General features: G+C 40.0%; 1 protein-coding gene across 1 annotated transcript in view; it reads right to left on the bottom strand.

Moving 5' to 3' along the window:
* oat (ornithine aminotransferase) overlaps window positions 1-20630 on the bottom strand; it is a 30577-nt gene extending 9947 nt beyond the window's left edge. The window contains exons 1-6 of the mRNA XM_012833417.3: window positions 20502-20630; window positions 10161-10391; window positions 7753-7977; window positions 6766-6861; window positions 6494-6621; window positions 1404-1526 (exon numbers count right to left, since the gene is read on the bottom strand). Of these exons, the coding sequence (XP_012688871.1) occupies window positions 1404-1526; window positions 6494-6621; window positions 6766-6861; window positions 7753-7977; window positions 10161-10377 (789 nt within the window). The 5' untranslated portion in view covers window positions 10378-10391; window positions 20502-20630. The remainder of the gene's footprint in view (window positions 1-1403; window positions 1527-6493; window positions 6622-6765; window positions 6862-7752; window positions 7978-10160; window positions 10392-20501) is intronic.
* Between the last annotated feature and the right edge of the window lie 504 nt (window positions 20631-21134).

Below are 21134 nucleotides of genomic sequence, written 5' to 3'. Positions count from 1 at the left end.
TTTACATATGAATCTTATTAATGTATCAGGTAAAAACAACATGGGCTAGAAAGAACTTTTCACACTCAGTCTTCCAGAACGATAAAGAAAAAGGTCTGTGTATTCTGTGAAGTCTCATGCCAGTTAACCTAGCTATGAACTATACTTGCTATCTCTAGCTTAGGGAACCATCTTAACAGTTGGTAGCTGCTAGCGTGTATAATATGAGCTCATGTTAATATGAAGCTGTACAGGCACCCAGTGGGTTTTTACCTATCGTAGCTTTTTAACTATTTAGCCATTTCGTGCTTAGGCAACCATCCTCATGTTAAAGGATGCACAGGCACCTTGAGTGTTTATACCTTTTCCTATTATAATTTCAAGGAGACTATAACATCAGCTGGATAATTAGACATCAGGTCATGCAAATGGAACTCTGACATTTAAACAGTTCAAGGTTATTTAAAAGTTTAATTTAGCTAGCTAGCAACTAGGCAACCATAGCAACCAAGTAACACTGTTCGCTGCATTACCTGAAGCAAAGTTTAATTTCTCAGATTCAGAGTGATAACAACAACTTATGAATGATGTTAAACGGCTTCATATTGACATTAAACAATCCTGAGAGAAATAATGGGACATCAGTGGAGCAAGGGCTTACTCTAATGTAGTAAATTAAGGGAGTGAAGTCTGCTCTCCCCCTTGCCCTTCTTGAACACGTTAATTCAGTGGTTGCCAGGCAATCTATTAATTTGACTTTAACATTTGGCGTTCATTCCCACACAACACCATAACCCTAAATAAACGCTTAATGCATGCATGGTTTTCACTGTGAGTAGCCTGTGTGTGTGTGTGTGTGTGTGTGTGTGTGTGTGTGTGAGAGAGAGAGAGGAAAGGGTGTAGCATTTTTGCTTGAAATGCTCATCCCATATAACTTTTAAATGGCTAGTAGCACGTGCACCACAACTACACGGCATTTAGTTTTACGTGACAGGGTGATGTAACATTGAATAAAATACAGTTAATACACATTTTATTAAATTACATACTGCAATACTGTAATGAGATTTATATATGGTGCAGTTTATAGTCAGGAAAATGCAGTAAATGAAAGAAATACACTGAAAATTAGTTTTTTCATTAATTAAATAAAAATTTTAGAAACAAATTTTGAAGGATTAATGAATGAAAGACATAATCTCAACAGAACTGGTTGTTTTGATTAAAATAGCATGTATATGTAATTTGTGCAATGTAATCAAACATACAAGGTTTTTTGTATTAAATGGCCATCCAAAAACAGAATGTTTTGCAACACCACTGAAGGGTTAACGGTGACTGCCAAAATTGCATACCCAAAACCAGCAGCTGCTTCTCAAACTGTTTTGATACATTAATATATATATATATATATTAATACTCACATTGTATTGCGTGCATAGCTCGCGCACTTTGGTCAAGTAGCCAGGGTCAGGGACCACCACACCAGCCTCTCCTTGGATGGGCTCCACCATAAAGGCTGCCACATTGTGGTCCTGAAAGGCTCTCTGTCAACAAAAACACACCTTTATCAATGCCTCTGAAGCTGATCAGACTATATACAGTCAAGCCGGAAAGTCTGCACACCCCTTTCACCTTCTCCACGTTTTATCACGTTACAGACATATTCTGCTTATATAGATTGAGGTCATTTTTTGTCTCAAAGTTCTACACAAAATAGCCCATAATGACAAAGTGAAAACAGGTTTAGACATTTGTGCTAATTTATTAAAAATCAAAATGTAAAATATCATATGTACACAAGTGTGCACACCCTTTGATATGACACCCAAATGTGAGCTGAGGTGCATTTTGTTTCCACTGATACTGCTTGAGCTGTTTCTACAACTTAATTGGAGTCCACCTGTGATGCATTCAATTGATTGGACATGATTGGGGATTGCCACACCTGCCTATATAAGGTCCCACAGTTGACAGTGCATGTCAGAGCAAACTCCAAGCCATGGGCTCAAAGGAATTATTTGCAGACCTCAAAAATAGGATTGTGTCAAGGCATAGATCTGGAGAAGGGTACGGAAAAAGCTTTACATCTTTACAGGTCCCAAAGAGCACAGTGGCCACCATCATTCCTAAATGGAAGAAGTTTGCAACCACCAAGAATCTTCCTAGACCTGGCCGCCCAGCCAAACTAAGCAATCGACGAAGACGGGCCTTGGCCAGGGAACCCGAGCAGGAACCCAGGGGTCACTCTGACAGATCTCCGGCGTATCCTTGTGGAGATGGGAGAACCTTTCAGATGATCAACCATCCAGGCAGCACTCCACCAATCAGGCCTTTATGCTAGAGCAGTGGTTCTCAACCTTTTTTCAGTGATGTACCCCCTGTGAAATATTTTTTCAGCCAAGTACCCCCTAACAAGCGCAAAGCATTTTTGATTGAAAAAAATATGTAATACACAGCGCTATGCCATCATTGTCTGATTTATTAAACTGTCAACAATGAAGATTGAACATTGAACATTGTTGCATTGAACTGAGTGCTTTTGCAATTACATTTTAGTGAGACACTTTGTCAGTCTTGGTGGCAGGGAGGCAACTGCTGTGATCAAGCTCTTCTCCAGGCACAGTCTGTTTCTCTGCTTTGTTTTGATTACACTCATTGCAGAGAAGGAGGCCTCATAAATGTGGAGGCAAAGGGTAGTAGCTGCTCCAAAGCTTTCTCTCCCAGGTCAGGGTGCTCCTGCTTCACACCCCCCCAAAACTGTGTGAGTGTGGATGTGGCAAACTTCATCTGGAGGCCATGGTCAGATGACACTTGCAGGAGTGTTTCCTGATTAGTGACAGGTAGCTTGCTTCCGTATGCTTCGGACAAGAGAAATGGGTTTCTCACCCAATCCAGCTGTGTACATTTCTCCTCCATGTCAGGAAAGTAGGAAATTGAAAACGAAAATTTTGAATCTAGTTGGTCAAATGTCCCACGACGACCAACTTGACTGGAGCTCTGTCCACATCATCACAAGAGAGAAAATCATCCACCTGAGGAAAGCAGGTGAAATCCCCCTGTGCAGGCTCTTCTCCACAGCTCTGCTTTCTTCAGGAAGCCACCCACCTTGTCATACAGGTTTAAAATGCTGGTGTCCTTTCCCTGCAGAGACATATTCAGTTCGTTCTTTTTGCACATCTTTGCAAGCCAGTCTGTGTCCTGGAACAAGGTGGCATGGGGAGATCTGTGCTCAATCAGGAAGGTATAGGCTACTTCAGATCGTAATTCCAACAGCCGGTTGAGTATTCTCCCTCGAGAGAGCCAACGCACTTCTGTGTGCAGCAGCAGTTGTGTGTGTTCAGCTCCCATGTTTTCGGGAAAAAAATTCCCGCTTATTATACAGTTACTTAACAAAACGATAGAAGACATTCCTTCAGAATACCTCTATTTAATGATTTTGTTGCCGTTTCGTGATTTCCGCTAAATTTTTTTTTTCTTCAGGCTAATAGAACTTTAAAGTTTCAAGTATTGCGTAGCAACCCATTACTTGCTGACTTCAAGTTACAATGACTTTCCGTTGCGTTAAATGAGCGGACTACTTGCGGAATGATATTGTAACAAATCTTGGAAGTGTGGAATATGTTATGGCTTTTTATTACACACACAACACAAGGTCAAAATGGCACGGGCTTTATGCCCTGGTACAAGTTATCACGAACAGACTGTGCTACCGTCACACACCTGTACGCTGGTGTATGGTGTATGAATTGTGCTATATAAATAAAATTGCCTTGCCTGTATAAACTCCGTCCGCTAGTGCATCACATAGAGAAAAGTATGTGACCGCCGCACGGCATTATGGGGCGACTATGCCGGCACGTTACAATATGAAAGATGTGAATTACAAGCCCAAAACCCGTTGCCAATGACAGCAGTCATTCACTTTTCGCAGCGGTGAATATCAAGACATTACAGACCTGCAAACGTTGGGATGGCCCATTCAAATCAACGGAACTGTTTGGAACATTCTGAAGAGCCGTATATTAACTATTTTTAAAGGATCTTTGAATGGATGCTAATTTTTTTTTTTTTTAAATATTTCATGTCCTTACGGGCAAACAAAGTACGAAGGATATGAAGTAAAATCAATAGTCCCAAAATTACTTGCAAAGTTAATGAATTTATTCACATTAAACTGAACATGACTACACACATAAATGCATGTACGCAAGAGTAACGTATACGTGTGTACACAAGAAATAGGCTACATTAGCACCCCAGTCTGGGCATACACCATCACCACTCAGACTCAGAGACTGACAGATTGAACATGTAGTCTAGAGACTAGCCTCTAACAGTGGGGCAGAATACACCCCAGGGTTAAATCTGGGAATTGAGGCAGTCTACCCTCTTTCCATAGTTCAGGAAATGTTATTTTGTTAAATGTTATTATGTAACATTGTTAAAGTAAAAAGGACTTATATTAAAAAGAAAAGCAAGTTCCTTTAAGGTTTAAGACTGTTGGAAAAGAATAATCAATACAGTGAATATTACTTTTACTTATGGGGATTTAAAAGTAAAGGGGGAGGAATGTTGTGTATTGATATTGAATTAAGTTTGTTCCCTCGGGGCATCCGTAATACCCCACTGTTAACCTGAATAGAATGCTGGGTATTTTTGTCCTATGAAACATACAGTAAAGAATGCACGTGATTTCTATCACGGTGTCCTGTGCGATCATTACTTTGTTGTATAGCACACTCTATAGTATACTGATACAACTGTCTCTCAATGAAATCTGCCAATCCAAATCGCGTAATGTAATTCTTGTCCTTTCCCAACTTGAAGGTTTTAGCGATGTCAGAATCAGGGAACATGGTTTGAAACAGCTCACCTATGTCATCATTGTGTGTCAAGTCCAGAGCACCTCCGATTTTAATGTTAGCGTAGATCCGAACGCTGTCCGGAGGTCGCTTATCGGAGTTGTAGGCGTCAAAGTTGACAGAGCAGACTGGGTCGCACTGGGGCCGGGTGATGCTCCCAATGAACCAGAACAAAATTTTGCAGGTGTTTTCTGCTGGCTTTTTAGAGTGGCGTTGTGTTTTTCTGACCTTCCATACAACTCTAATGCTTTCATACCCAAAGAAGCTCATTTCAGCGTTTTCTTGCACAAAGTGCAGCGGGCTTCAAATGGGTTATTTTCGACAGGCTTCAACCAAGCACTAAATGCAGTTCTCGAGACCGATCTCGTTGAACTTGCACTTACTCATATTCGAAGCAACGTTAACATAAACCATTTTAAGGCACCACGTCATTCCACAACGCACATCGCAACACACTACCTTGGCGTGCTCCGATAAATCCTGACCGGGCTGAAGTTAGCCGTGTTTTTATTGTTTTCATGTGGGTTTCGTTTTGTTGTGATCCCCAAAACAACTTTAAAACTTTATAAAAGTCACATATAATCCAATACATTTTTATGACCAGTCAAAATCGTAATTAAGACTTTTCATGACATTTTAAGGCCTAAAATTCAGATTATCTGATTTGAGACTTTTTATGACTTTTTAAGGACCCGCGGAAACCCTGTGGTGATTAAAGCCCTATATTTACCAATGGCATTGACACAAATTCAGCAATCAACTTAGACTCCGTTCCAACCAGTACTTATCTTAACCCAAACCAGCGAAGTCCCCAATAAATAGCACAAGTCATTAAACATCTTTTCCTGTGTATGCCTAAAACAAAAAATTACCATGCTGGGCAACCTCACCCTCTCTCTTTCTACCTCTTACTTTGCTGATACTGATAAAGTGGCAATATTACTTGTTGTTCTCTTTGGGCGCCTATGGGTTCGTATCCCAGTTTCTTAATCCCAAGGGCTCACCCACCTCCAACCCCTTCCCTTACCCTAAGCTGGGTTGGTATCCAATTCCTTTCCTTACCCTAACTGAGGTTAGTACTCCACCCAATCTACCTGCAGAAACCCTTTGCTTATAGCAGCCCATTTCCACCTAACTATTATGCATAAATTCTACTCTCCTTATAATACATACTGTACGCCAGTCTATTTAACTGTAAATAAACAAATGCCATCATTGACATCATTTTCTGGTTAATGGCTCTGCTTCTCTTTATAGTAACCTTACGAGGACACTGTATACGCACTAAGCTGTTCTACAACCAATTCTTTTGAATGTTTTATCTTCTGATACGTGTATGAATCCATCTCGCTCCTGATTGTCTCTTCTCCTTCTCTCCTCCCTTCCCTTCTGACAACACCCAAACCCCCCCACTGCCCCGACACACTGAACTGAATAAGTGACCATCCAGGTAAACAATCCAGCTCACTAGCCTACCTACTTATGGGCTAATCAACAGCATAGCACTGTCCAGTAATGTTTGCAAAGTTTACACAAGTATCTGTTTTATGCTGCCGGTCGTATAGCCGACACCAGATGGTTAAGCAAGTGCTAAGACCATGTCTAAACAGCATTTTAAAAGTGTTTACTTTGTGTGTAAAAGGACCCACCTCTAATGCTGGGATATCATTGTAAGGGATGAGTTCAAACCCAGGAATGAAGGGGCCAAAGCCCTCATAACTGCTTGGATCTGTGGACGTTGATATCGCCGCTAGGGTCCGTCCCCAGAAGTTTCCATCTAGGAAGAAACATGGGGAAGAAAGCACAGCAAGGAATGGATGTTATTAGAGGCACCGTTTTTATGACCCCAGGGTCAGTTTAGTATTAGTTAGTACAGTATAGATACCCATATCATATAAATATGAGGTAGAATGAAACTTACTTGCAAAAATTATTTTGGCTTTGTTTGTTGGAACACCCTTTACATTGTAAGCCCATTTCCGAGCAAGCTTGCATGCCGTCTCTCCACCCTCAACACCTGGGGAATAAAGCAATAAAATAACCCATTACAAACATGTAGTAAAATGATACAATTATTCAATTTAAGGTGCATTTGTCAAATTTGCACACTCGTGCACTCTGAATTTACATACAATTTCAGAGTGCTGTTGGAAATGTCAATCAAAGTGTCACACTCTCCGGGACAGATGTACTAACATATTAGTGCCTGTTTCAGGAGTAAATTCATGTCAAAGTGTGCCTAAAAACACAGCATGGTACTGTGGGTACGAGCAGACCACACGTGGCTAAAACTGTATTCTGCCTGCTGCAGGAGTGCAGCATGACAAGGTGCGCTTTTCTGACTGTATTCGTACTTTTTTTTTTTTTTAAATATTTATTTTTGGGCTTTTTGGCCTTTAATCGATAGTCTTAGTGAAGAGTGGGACAGGAAATGAGAGGGAGAAGAGGCAGGGAGTGGACAGGAGAAATTACATCAGGCCGGAATCGAACCTGTGTCCTCCATGGGCATCAAGCCCGAATGTGGTCGGGGCTACTAGTTGCGCCACAGTGCCCCCCTTTGTTCGTACTTTTGTTTGCATTTTTATGTCTTGCCATTGCTTTTCCGCTTGTTCCACACTATTGAATTTGTCTATTATAGCTGCACAAATAGTCCAAGCATTTTTGAGGAGCACAATTAGTATATCTCTCTGTTTGATGACATCTTATTGCCATGTATATCTATTTTCTGATTCCTTTTAATGTTGGTCAGCGGTTCTATGATTCCATTCAATTGCGCCTGTGATAACGTACAGTCTGCCGGTTTTAATTGAATTTCAATGACATCAATGTATATTCCACTAAGGCCTACCTTTTAAAGATAGGGATATTACAATGAATTAATGAACCTTGCTGTGTTTAAACTCCTCACCGGTGTTCATGGGCAGGACTTTGTCGTAGCCAAACAAGGTGGTGATGTATTCTTCATAGGCTCCCAGAATGTCGTTGTAGAAAGCACGGGATGTCAGGGTTAATTTGGAAGCCTGGGCATTAAGTGCAGCAATGATTTTAGGGTGACAGTGGCCCTGGTTCACTGCACTGTATGCACTTAGAAAATCATAGTACCTGCGGCCCTCAACATCCCAGAGGTAAATACCTGAAAGACAAAAAGGGTACATAGTCTATTTCTGAGACATCTGTTCATTCATCATCTCATTTGGCCTTTTTTGCAATAACAGGCAAAACAAATCCAGACAAACCCCATTTTGAATTCAAACCGCAAAACTGAAAGCCAAAACTAATTAAGGTAGTTCATTTCCATCAGTGATTCTGTACAATACTCATTTAGTTAACATAAGAGTAGAAGAGGGTTTATTGTTTCATAATTTCATCATTCTAACTATTAATAAAAGGATCAGAATCTCACAAGCTGATAATTTCTTAGTCATCACTCATACTACTGGATACACATATACTTAAGTTATTCAATACAATTCCATATGATTCCGTATAATAATCGTGATTTATGGCCAGTTAGCTAGCTAATGTACAGGTAGTTTATTTTGGAATTCCAGTTGTGGTAATCTTGTCCTGCTAGCATTCATTACAGCATCAGGGCTTCATGTGAAAAAAAAAAAAAACAATCACTGGACCTTCAATAAATGTGGGGTGGCATTTGATTCATTCATCATTTTTTCAGTGTGCAGAGAAATAGCAACATATTGCAAAGAGGTAGCATTGGGGAACAGAATTAACTTTTTGGCCTACCAGCCAAGGTGGCCATGCACAGTTGCCATGCCAACTGTAGTCATGTCAAGGGCATGGTTGTAAGCACTCCTAGCAAGTTTTATGGCAATTTAAGATTAGCTGATATGGCATCATTTCCTGCTTAGTGTCGATACATCAACAAATTACCCAATTATGACATAACTTCCTGTTTTGCACCTTCACCGTTGCCGAGATACAGGCTCACTTCCTGTTTGATGACTTTGCCATCATGGACTCTCTGACCTTTAATCACATGATCTGGGAGGATTGACCGATATGCATTATTTAGGGTGATATGGATATCAATATCTAATGGTTTAGGATGGCCGATGACCAATATTCATTTATTGAATTTGGCTTTTGCAAAAACAAAATAACAGGAACGAGTTCGTTTGGGAATGCCTTCTATGACAAACAGGCAACTTACAGATCTCACACCACCAGGAAATAATCATTCTTTTATTAATTTTGAAGTTTGACAAAAAACAACTTCAGTAAAGTCCTCACAGTTTTGAATGGATAGTACATTACAATTGAATTACATACACAGCTTATCTTACTATGGCTCGCTAATGAACACTGGAGTTTTCGAACAGCCAGTAGAGTAGGGACGCTACTCCTGCACGCCGGGAATATCCAATTGCCGCCTTCCAAGTCCCAACAAAAAACAAACAAACACCAGGCTTGTTTGTTGTTTATGAAGATTTTAGACGTATGCTACACTACAAGTGTTAGCCTGAGCTAGATATTTGATTCTATACAACATGCAAATCTCTGACCGTCATAGTCAGAAATATTTAAACTTTCATCCAGTTCCTCCTCAGATAGTAGAAGGGCATCAAGGTGTACAAGTTGTACACCAAGTCTCATTGCCCTTTGAATTTTAAAAGCTTGGTAAGAAAAAACTAAATACTCCAGTTCTCTCCATATCTCAGTTTACACATGAGCGAGTGGACATGCATCTCTTTTAATGGAATTCCATATCTACTACCATCTATTTCCAAATGGCAGGGCTTTCCTCAAAATAAAGGAATTCTACATGGACCTGGGCGGAGTTTTGTTTACAGTGGACTTTCTCCCATGTGGTCTCCCTCCTCCCTTAAAGCCACAGGTAATGACAAAGCCTTGTGAATGTGAATAGTTACTCAATAGCTCGTTTTGTCTGATTTGCGTCAAATTTTCCTACATGAATGGCCAATAGGATACTATTTTGCAAGGTTATAGTTGATCTCACAGGATATTGCCACAGCATACAACTGAAGCCAAATCTAACTGAAAGGGAAAATAACACAGATGCTTTGAAAGATCCACAAACTTGTATTGAAGCCACTCATGGACATACACATTTGCTTAAAGAAGGTATCGGGTTCGCCAAGTTTCTGCTGCCAAACTAAGACCCTAAGTGTGTTTGTTTACAGCTGATTTGAGGTTCATTTAAAAATGGCATCTTCACTGTCAAGGTCGGTCAAACTACCTCAAAAGTGCCTGACAGGCCTCAGACTCCAGAGTGTTTAGTACAATACACAAATCTAGACCCAGGCAGGTAACCAATAATAAGAAAGTTACACTCACCTTCTCCTCTTTCCAAAGCCACAGGAAGAGGATGGTAATTGTGGGCACCATACTTGTCTTCACGGGCATACAACTCCTGAGGGGTGAGCTGACGTTCTGCATGCTTTATGCTAGAGGCAGTACAGGACGCTGTGTGGGAACTGAAACGAACACGTGCAATGGTGGGAACAACGCGCTGCATCCCATTACTCAGTCTGAGCATCATCCCTCTTATCATGGAGACTGCTGGCCCTGCGGAGGACAGTACAATAAGAAGCCAATGTTAAAATGTGCAATTATGTGTAATCAATTCATACATTAACTGTGATGTTCATTTATACTATTTTTTTTCTGGCTGTTGGTAGTAATGTGTAAAACAAAGTCAAGCACACTGTCTTTCCTGCAGGTCACTTATTGCACCAAGCTTTCAGTCTGAACCTTGTCAGGGTAGAAATTGTTTAAGAACTGGCCTATTAACGGTCCATCCCTGCCTTTACATGATCAGACTGATTAGTGCACTGGCCAATCAAATAATAAAGTGCTCATATAGAAGATAAACAATATCACACTATGTCGGTTGACTTTTTTACCAAAGACATTAATAGGAACACGCTTAAATTGTGTGCCACTAGCACACATCCTATCCCAAAAGGAAGTTGGAATAACTCCTCAAACTTCAAGTAGTTCCTCAATAGTAGGGTTGCAAATTCAAAAGGATTTTCTTGATTAAAGGTCAAGTAATTAACAATTAAACGATTATTCATTCACACCCTGAAACTCAAATTAAAATTATATTGAAAACCAACAAATAAAAAATAAACATTTTTTTAAGGCCAATTTGTAGGTCATTTCAGAATGTCAGAGGGCAAATGTTCAGTTCCCCGACAGCAAAGCAGGCTAATTAACTCAAGACTATGTACGAGTTCAACTATTTACTGAACCTCAGACAAATGCAAATACACTAGTTACACTGGAGAATCCATACAGAAGAAGACATAGATCTGTATAGATAAGCTGGGGACAATGGGCACATGTCCACACCACTTTTGACACCTGAAAATAACATTTCACTGCAATGCATAGAACGCCTCTCAAACAATGTGCTTAAATCACCAGTGGCTAGATGATAATCAAACTGATACACAAAAATTAAGTTTATGTGTCGCGTTTCGTAAAGCAAGTCTAAGTTTTAGGCTACAATGTAATGCAGTGAGATGCAATAATCTTTGTTCCAGTGCATTAGGTAAGCTGTTCATCCAAAATACATGCTTTTCTAAGTCTAAGTTTGCTGAACACATGCAGCAAGGTTATTTTACTGTTCATACGCCTCATAGATGTATATGGCTCTCTCAACACTCTTAAAAGACACTTCAGCCTTTGTCCTCGAGGGAGGCTGTACAATCTCAGAAGCACAGTCACTGCGCCTGGGAGACTGTTGCTAACTTTTGATAATTAATATTTGAACCCGTAACACTAAGTCAGGAATTTAACCATGGTTAACCATGAAACCGGTAAGCATTTCATCCCTAACAGACACACACAACCACCAAGTTCCCATGCATGCACTGCCTGGTTCAATTTCTCTGCCAAGTTGTCAGCAGTATTTCCAACAGACATGCTTTCTGTGAGCAGGAACACTGATTTCACGCGCCACTCCTCCTCGATGTAGTGGCACGTAACAGCAATGTAGCTCTCTGTAGTCAACGTGGTGTAACAATCACACTGCATGCAGAGGTGTGTGCAGGACTCCTGTACTCATGACTAATAATTATTATCATTAATATTATTATTAATAATAATAATAATAATAATAATAATAAAATTAATTATTATTGCTGTTTGTGTTCTTAGGTAGGTTATATTGAGTGTCTGAAATGCATTACCATCAAAAAAAGGTGGGTTCCTGAAAAATAAATACAGCCACCAAACAGGTTGACACACATTTACTTTGTCCGGATACACCTCTTTTAACGCAGTGCGAGTTGTGATAACAGCATCGACCATAGCCAACTTCATCCTTTCTTTCCGTGTGGCTCTTCCAAATGATTTGTCAATGTGCCTCTGGATGGGATGCAAGATCCTAGCCCCACAGAAACCTTCACCATTAGCTGTAGTTAGTGGCATCATGCCTTTAAAGATTGTATCATATATTAGTTTTAAGATTTTGTTAGCTTGCTTGTCATTGCAATTTCTCCTAGCCAATGCAAAAGTGATGGAGATTCCACTGGAATTTTGGAAGGTAAGGTTGGATTTAAATGGTACATAAGAGGGCTTCTTGTTGTATTAAACCTAAACACAGTGTCACAGTGGTTACAATGCACATTTCCATGTTTGCCAAGAGATGCCAATTCTGCCCTTCAAAGGACTGTTAAACAAATACTATGTGCTGCACGTCAGAAACAGATCTGCATGGTCCATGCACACACTGTCCTACAAGAGTAGGGCCAATGATTTTCCGCGATAACGGAAAACGGACGGAATTCGCGGAATGAACCCTTTGAAACGGAATTGCAACTTTCAGACGGAAACATCATTTTGTGCATACAAATCGCCCAAATTCCCCTATATTTTGGGCTGCAAGGCTATATTTCTTTCAAATAAACACAACAACGATTGCAAGTTGCAACGATGAACAAACATTAATTAAAGAACAAAACCACTGAGAAAATGTCACGTCTGCGCTGAACTCCGCTCCGGTTGACCCACACGCCTCCGCTAAAGCCACATTCAGTCACATTCACGCGCTAGTCTTCCAAATCGCATTTAAAATAAAAATGTTTAGTCTTCTGTTCTGTTGATGGCTGGCAAACAACAATCTAAGAAGGGCACATATTATTCACTCATTTCAAGCCATCAATCTTTAAGCCATCAAGCCAACGAAATGTGAAACGGAAAATGCATTTTTTTGAAACGGAACATCATTGGCCCTACAAGTGCTAATTAGTACTGATGTTCTCGGCAATCCAGACTATTCTCATTTGTAGTTCCACGTTGGTGGAACGAACTGCCTAGTACCAGGGCCGGATTAAGACATTTTGAGGCCTGGGGCTAATTACCAGGATGAGGCCCCTATATCGCCCCGACGCACATCATGACACGCACACAAACCCACTGTGCACTGACACATCAGTGCTTTTAAGTCTACAGAAACACTCTATAAATATGATCAGTTTAAAGCCAGGGACAAAATGTGTGTAGTAGGCTACACTGTAGACAATAATAAACCAATAATGTAAATGTATAACCTACATATTTCCATTTATTCAAAAGCAAAAACAAGGCTAAATAGCCAGGGAATGACCATTATAGGTTACTCAAAAACCCAAACACAAGAAGGCAGACAGTCAGATATACAGTGCAACATCTCCAGGGTGGAAAGCATTTGAATTAGCTTACATACAAACAAGCTATTTTACAAACATGTGACTCACCATCACCATCATCACATCAGTGATATTAAAAGGCCCATTTTCTGCTCTTTCTCAATGCAAACTCATCAATGAGCTCTTCAAAGTCCAGTTAGCGCAGTATGTCATGCTCTATTGACATTAAAGTCAAATTGTTCAGTCTGTCCTCGCACATTGATTTCCTCAGTCTATGCTTAATAATTCCTAATTTGGAGAATTACCTCTCCACACTGGCATTACTAACGGGCAATGTAAGGTAAATCCTCAGCGCTATGTCCACATTTGGGAAAACACTTTGGAGATGCCTCTCCCGTATTAATGAAATTTAAAAAATCGCACGGAATGCAAGGCCACGTTCTGACAAAAACTTTATTACTGCCACAATTCTCATCAATACTTCTCGCCAGTAACTAGCCTCATCTCTGAATTGATCTAGCAGCTCCGCATCTATCCCACACACCTGCGTGCGCGCAAGCCAAGTGAGCGTGGCATTTCGGTGCGACTGGCCTGCTTTATGCATCTCCACCTGTTCAACAGAATGCTTCCAATCGGAATAACCAGAATGAGTGAAAGCGGATGATCCATTGCCAAATAGTTTACAAAAAAAACAATACACATTCCCAGTGGATGGAGAGTACACGAGCCATTCTCTTGGAACTTTTTCTCCATTTCGCAGTGTGCGGGTGAACAATGTTTTGCTTAGACATCGTTTCTGACTTTTGTACGTCCTTTCCGAAGCAGAAAAATCTGCATCTTTATTCTGACAGTGTGGGTGCCATAACTCCTTTCCCGACCCAGTAGGACCGAACCGCCTCGTTAACTTTTCCCCAACATGCAACATCTCTAGATATTTCTGTCTCTGCCACTGCCTCGGAATCAGCGCTACCTAGGTCCTCTGGTTCATCTCTGCACACTTGTGATTGTGAACTAGTACCTGGCTCTTCTCCATCACCATCAGTTGTGTCAGCAGAGATTGTACTGGCAGTTGGTTGGTCAGTGCTGGGAGAGGTAGCCGCAGCAGCAGGCTGACTAGCCGGTGGATTTGTTGCAGCACTCCATATATTTGTTACATTTGGAGTCTTCTTTAGTAATTCTGACTCATGTTTTTTTTTGGCCCCACTCTCGTGCTTTCTTTGACCTGACATTTTTGCGCATTATTTTTGTTTTCACTCTGAATTTTTCTAACGTTATGCGCGGTGACATTGACTCACTCGACATCGGGCAACCTGAGGCCCCCTGGTGGCGAGGCCCAGGGCTGCAGCCCCTAAAGCCCATTGTATTAATCCGGCCCTGCCTAATACTACCAGAGCAGGGGCGTCCCTCTCTACCTTCAAGAAGCTTTTGAAGACCTAACTCTTCAGAGAGCACCTCCATTCCTAACTGGCACCTTGACTAGCGCTTAACTTGCACTTCAGCAGTTACATTCCTGCACTTCTTTTTCCTTTCTAGGTCGTTTTTCTATTTCTTATGTAAAGTAGTATTTATTGTTACACCAGGTTTTTTATTGCTCTTAGCTTGACTGTTCTCTCCCTTGTACGTCGCTTTGGACAAAAGCGTCTGCTAAATGACTAAATGTAAATGTTGTTGTTTGACTGTTATTGTTTCCCTTCAATAAAATGATTCAGAACTACTTTCGGCACATTTCTGTTACCATTTGAGGTTTTAGAAAGTGCCTTTTTCTTGCAAAAATTATCTTCACACCTATGCAGTACCTTTAGCAACAACATTATTTTATTTAAAAATAAAAAATAAATAAAAATGTATTCATTAATTACGACAGTTATGCAATCAAAGCGAGCGGTGTACACCGATGTAAATGCCATATTTCTGCACTGTGAAGAGGGAAAACCCAGATACTCAAAGTTTGTGATGAATGTTTACAGGGAGTATACAGACTGACTACAGAAGGGTCAAATGATAAATTACATTTTAAGAATAAAATCAAGGACAAAAGTCCATGATAGAATTATATTGCTCTTGGGAAGCAAAAAAACCTATAAAATTACATTTAGATTTGCTATGTTTAACATATAAATAAGAAAACAAGACCCTTTTTCTACATACAAGATGTGTTTTCCATCTGGAAGTACATGGAATTTCACTACAAATACAATACATTACCGTTTTTTTTCCTAGTTATTACAACTAGGGCTGGGCGGTATGACGGTATATACCGTGCAACGGTAGAAATGTGTCTACCGGGAGAGATTTGGCCATACCGTTTCAACCGCGGTATACTCTTATTTTGAAATCCAATCGATTTCTTTTTAGATAATGACCTCCAAACTATACAGCGTCCCTCTTATTATACAGTAATTCGCCAAAACGATAGACATTCCTCCAAAAATACCTCTTTAACGATTTTGTTGCCGTTTTGTGATTTCTGCTGAGAAAAAAATTGTTCTTCAGGCACTCTAAAGTTTCAGGTGTTGCGTAGCAATCCATTACTTCCTGTTACGTTAAATGACCGGACTACTTGCGGAATGATATGAAAGATGGTCAGCGGTCATTACATTTTCGCAGCAGTGAAAATAAAGAAATTACAGACCTGCGAACGTTGGGGTGGCCCATTCAAATCAACGGAACTTTTTTGAACATTCTGAAGAGCCGTATAATACGATACCCAGTACAATTTTTAAGCACATAACCTGCAAGGACTGTCATGCCTACTTGTTGAGTAATCCTCGACTGTTGGGAAAGATTCAATATACTGAAAAATATGGACTGAAAAGTGTCTAGTGTAGGCATTTTTTTTCAGTATTCTAAAGTGAATGAGCTGTGAGAGCACAAGAACAGTGAGCGTCTAGCAGCGATTATCATAGACATACATGTATGCTTGTCAACGGCGATTACGGCCAAACCAACAAGATTCTAAGTAACATGGAGACAAAACTTTTTTTGGTACTCCACGTAGATCAAAAACCCTTGAATATAAAAACGACTCAGTGAAATCGTTTGAGAAATATAAACGCTATATTGCTTTTTATCCAGAAAAACCACAGCTCCATCATTTACTTGCGTCTGTTTACAGACCAGTCATCACCTCGTCATCACGTTAGCACGTCGCAGCAACGGGCTGAGGCGGTCAATGGAGCGTCTATGTATATGTCTATGTGTAATGGCCAACTTCCTAATTTTCTTATTTTAATATGTGGCCATATAAAGAAAATATCTCATCATTATTGCGTTAACATATGGACACACATTGAAAAGAAAGTTTTAACACTTGAGTTATCTTCTGAAAGTACATTAAAGAACCACTGAAACATAAGCACTGGACTAAATGCCACAGAAAGATTTTTCATTTTTCTTTACATACACTTTGCTTTAATTTTACTATTTAAAGATTCAATGGATACTGGCCACTATTGCTTAGGCCAATAGCCTATTGAGGCAGTATTGTTTCTGCACCTTAAGTGTTCTTAAGGGTCAATAAATAAATGTCTGTGGACACATTTCGCCACCACTGAAGTGTCCTCTTTTTCAAAAACCCAAATCTGGTCACCCTACGTATAATAAACCGTGATATATACCGTAACCGTGATATAAAATTACAAATACCGTGATAGAAGATTTTGGTCATATCGCCCACCCCTAATTACAACATAGTTTAAATTCAGCAGGGTATATAACTTGGAACTACATGTGGTTCCATATACCTAGAAATATATGATAACTTTAAGAGCTTCTAGCTTTTGAATAAGACAACTTACCACATGTTGTACCTTTCCTTATGGTCTACACGTTCTGCAAATCTTTGAAATTGTAAGCGGACCCCAACCAAAATAGCTCGGTGTCGGTGTCAGTGTCAGATCATAATTGAAAAAGCAGGCTGATCATTTTTGTCCGATAGTTAAAAGACGTGGTCGATGGTTAAGACAATACATTTGAACAAATCTGAGACGATGGTGTCAAGGCGGTTTGAACTAATATGGATTCACCCTTCATGTTAGTACATGGATATATCTTTCCATGTACTAACATGAAGTTTTAAACATACAGGTGTTGGGAACATTATCATAACGGGTATGTTCATTTCATTTACCCAAAACACCACTGCAAATGTAACCATTCAATTACATTGAAAACAGAAATGAATTAAAACAGGTGACCATAACGCAGCACTATGGCAATTCAAGCACTAAACTGAAGCGCATGTTTAAATGACAGACATTCACAGGGCATGTTTTGAGCACCATGGGCTGGTGTCACTCTTGCCACCGTGGGCAGGTTCAACCTTCTCTGCCTCTTCTCCTTGATCTACCCTCATTCATCTCGCTCTCATTCATTTTGGGTGTGCTTTTAGGTTGGTTTGGTTTTATTGGCAACAATTATATTTAACACTTAGCAACCATTTCATTTAAGGGAATAGTCATTGTATATGGTTGTTACAACCAACTTGGCTTTCTACCATAGATTGAATTTGGTGTACCTTTAACATGTAGGCTTACAGTTCATACTGTGAATACCATAGAGTGAAGACCAACAGGAGAATACACTGCTTAACATTGGCATAGAATTTTACTTGTGCGCTACCAACATAATCAGCTGTGCTGTTCATACCACAGATTTATGTATGTTATGGTCATGGTTGTATGGTCATGTTTATGTGATGCAGCCTGCATTAGTCTTGAAAAGTCGGGATCAGTAACATGACCATGTTTTGTTAACTTAAGATGTGAATGATTTTTAACAGTTGGCCGGTCATAACGTTTTTCATAACCATAGTGTACTATCTAGGCTACAAAAAAAATAATAATCATGGCAATGTGTATGAAATAAGCAATCTTACTTTCACTTAGTGTCCCTACATTTATGGTTTGATGAAATTATTTGCCAGGCCTAGACCTTTTGGGATTTATCATAAAATTGGCAGCCCTCCTCCCCAGCCCCACCCTCATTTTCATTTGCTGATCAGGATTAATCATTCACAGAAGTTTACCCCACCCCCCAGTCCCCTCTCTCAGCCCCTTGTTAGGATTTTTTCAAAATGATGCAGTTGGTGGAAGTTATACTAAAAATGGATTGAAAATGTTGCCTTTGTTCACCACTTTTTTAAACAGCAATGTAAATAGATTGGATGGCTATCCTCATCACCAAGCAAAAGACCCACAGCATCAAGGACCCATTTCACAGAATATTATTTAAACTACAAGGATTATAGAGGACATGGCAATCACACACCGTAGTATTTCTCCCCACTTCTACACAATACATTCTGACAAAATAGGCACCGACCTAGGCCTTACTCAATGGCTGAACTCAGACCTGTTCAAACTGCTACTGGATCTCAATAGGCCAAACAGTGGCTACACCCACAAACACCCCCTTCCAGACATCTAAAAGCTATATTAAGACACGTTCACAGCCAGATAATAAACACACACACACGTATAAATTATATTCAATCATCCACATGAGCCGTAATGACATTACACCAATAGGCTTACCTGTAGCTCTTTTTGAAAGGCTATTTTGAATTGCTTTAAAAAAAAAAAAAATTGTATTGTATTTGTTGGTTTTAAATATAATTTTATTTGAGGTTTTCGATATAAAATGTGCTGAAATTATTCATTTTGAACAATTATGCACGTTTTAACAATCGATAATACTGTGATATTAAATCAAGATTATAGTAACACATTTTCATACCATTACGTATTTGATTATGTAGTTACTTTAAAGCAGCAATAAGTAGTTCTGTTCCTAAACTAGCAAGCTAACTACTTAAAAGGCATGCAAAAACCTTGCAAACACCACCAACAGCCCAGTTGGCACTAATTGAAGCTTGCCAACACACTAACTGGTGTCTTTTGGCAGTATAGCTGGCAATATCATGCTGTGTAAGCTTTTCTTCCATTTTTGCCGGGTGTTCCAGCCCGGATCACAGAACTACATAGTGCATATCCTGGATGGCTACAGGGAAAATCACAGGTGTTTATCTGTCTTTCACATGACCATATGCTATATATACCTCAAAAGGTGTCAAACTGTTGCTTTAATAGAATGACAGGTATAAAGCCAAGTGACTGGATAGCCTACTAGCTGGCCACACGCCCACTCAAAGCTAAGCGAGTGTTTCACTTAACACTTCAAATTTCCATACGTCATCCATATAATCTGTAATAACAGTAACACGTTTAGAACAAACGTAGCATGCTAGTTATCCTATATAAGTGTATGTTTTGCTTTAACTGTACTTTCAGCGATGCTGGTGAATGGCTGTTGAGCTCAAATGTCAACAACCTATCACAATTACCATTATAAATTGATTATGTTGCTAGCTAACATTTAACGTTAACTTTCTAACAGCAAGTTTGTGATAGTAACTTTCCTCAAGTACGCGAGGAAAACATCTTTACTGTTTGCTACAGTGAAAGAGTACATACACCCGATCCCATTTAAATAGATTATGGGAAACGTTAGTAGTTGGCTAGATAATTTGAACACAGGTGTTCACTTGTCCACCATATGGACGAACTAGCTAGCTGACGTGCTAAAAACTTTAGAATGGCGACCATTCGCAGTGTCGTGAGCCTATAACTTGTTGGCGTGTTGCCCTAGCATAGCGTCAGCTATGCGAGTCCACATGTCTGTATTAGCTAACATGCTAACGTGAAACAAGATTGCGTTGTCAGTGCCTTGCCAATGTCAAGTCTAAATAACGTTACGTTAACGTGGTGGTTGTCCAGCTGAAGTTTGAAGTTTAAATTTCAGATTAAAATAACATTAAACTTGCTGTATAACTACTCATTTTCAATGTAGTTAATGTTACCGTTTGCAACACTGACGTTCTAAATAACATTAACGCTGTCATCAATGTGACGTTAGCGAGTTCATGGACACCAACTTACAAGACAAACTACGGTAATTTTAACATCACGTGGCTAATGCTCCTGTGTAAAGTCTACTATCTGTAAAACAAATAAATCAACGTTAGTTAACGTTGAGTTACCTCAATGAGTTCTTCGTGCACCACTGGCCGGTGAATAGTCATGAATCTTTCTATGGGCAGGTTGGTTGTTGCGCGTGGACGTGCGTTTATCTGGTAGTCCTGCGTCATGACGCCCTGCAGACTCAGCGTCCCGTCATCAATAAATAGGCTACATCCCAAACTGTTCTTTGCATGATTCCGCTGTCCTCGTTTTTTTGTCTTCCAGCTCCTGCCCCTGAAATTGTGCAAAGACTGACGTCACGACGGATGTCTCATTTCGTGAAGGCAGAGCCTGTCAGACCATAAACATATATAGACATCTATATATGTCTATGCGTCAGACGCTCTCGGGTGAAATGCTCTCAGGGGCCTTTTCCTACTGGCTAAAATGCTGCTTGGTTTTCCTGTCGCTACACGCACTTTTTGTATAACACCCAGTGCAGCACTTTATGCCTAGAGGTAAAGGTCCTATTCGACTGGTCGCTTTAGTGCTGCAATGGGCCAAAATGATGCATGTTTTTTATTCGATTTCTGGCTACATGGTTTTTATTTTATCTATTGTGGGATGTAGGCACAGGCAGAAGGCAACGGACTTTGGACTCGACAGGCGACCTCAAAACCAAAATTATAGCACCTGTGTCTATAATGTTCAGA

Source organism: Clupea harengus, chromosome 23 (assembly GCF_900700415.2).
Source record: "Clupea harengus chromosome 23, Ch_v2.0.2, whole genome shotgun sequence".
Taxonomy (NCBI): Eukaryota; Metazoa; Chordata; class Actinopteri; order Clupeiformes; family Clupeidae; genus Clupea; species Clupea harengus.
This window is presented reverse-complemented; position numbering and strand designations above follow the sequence as displayed.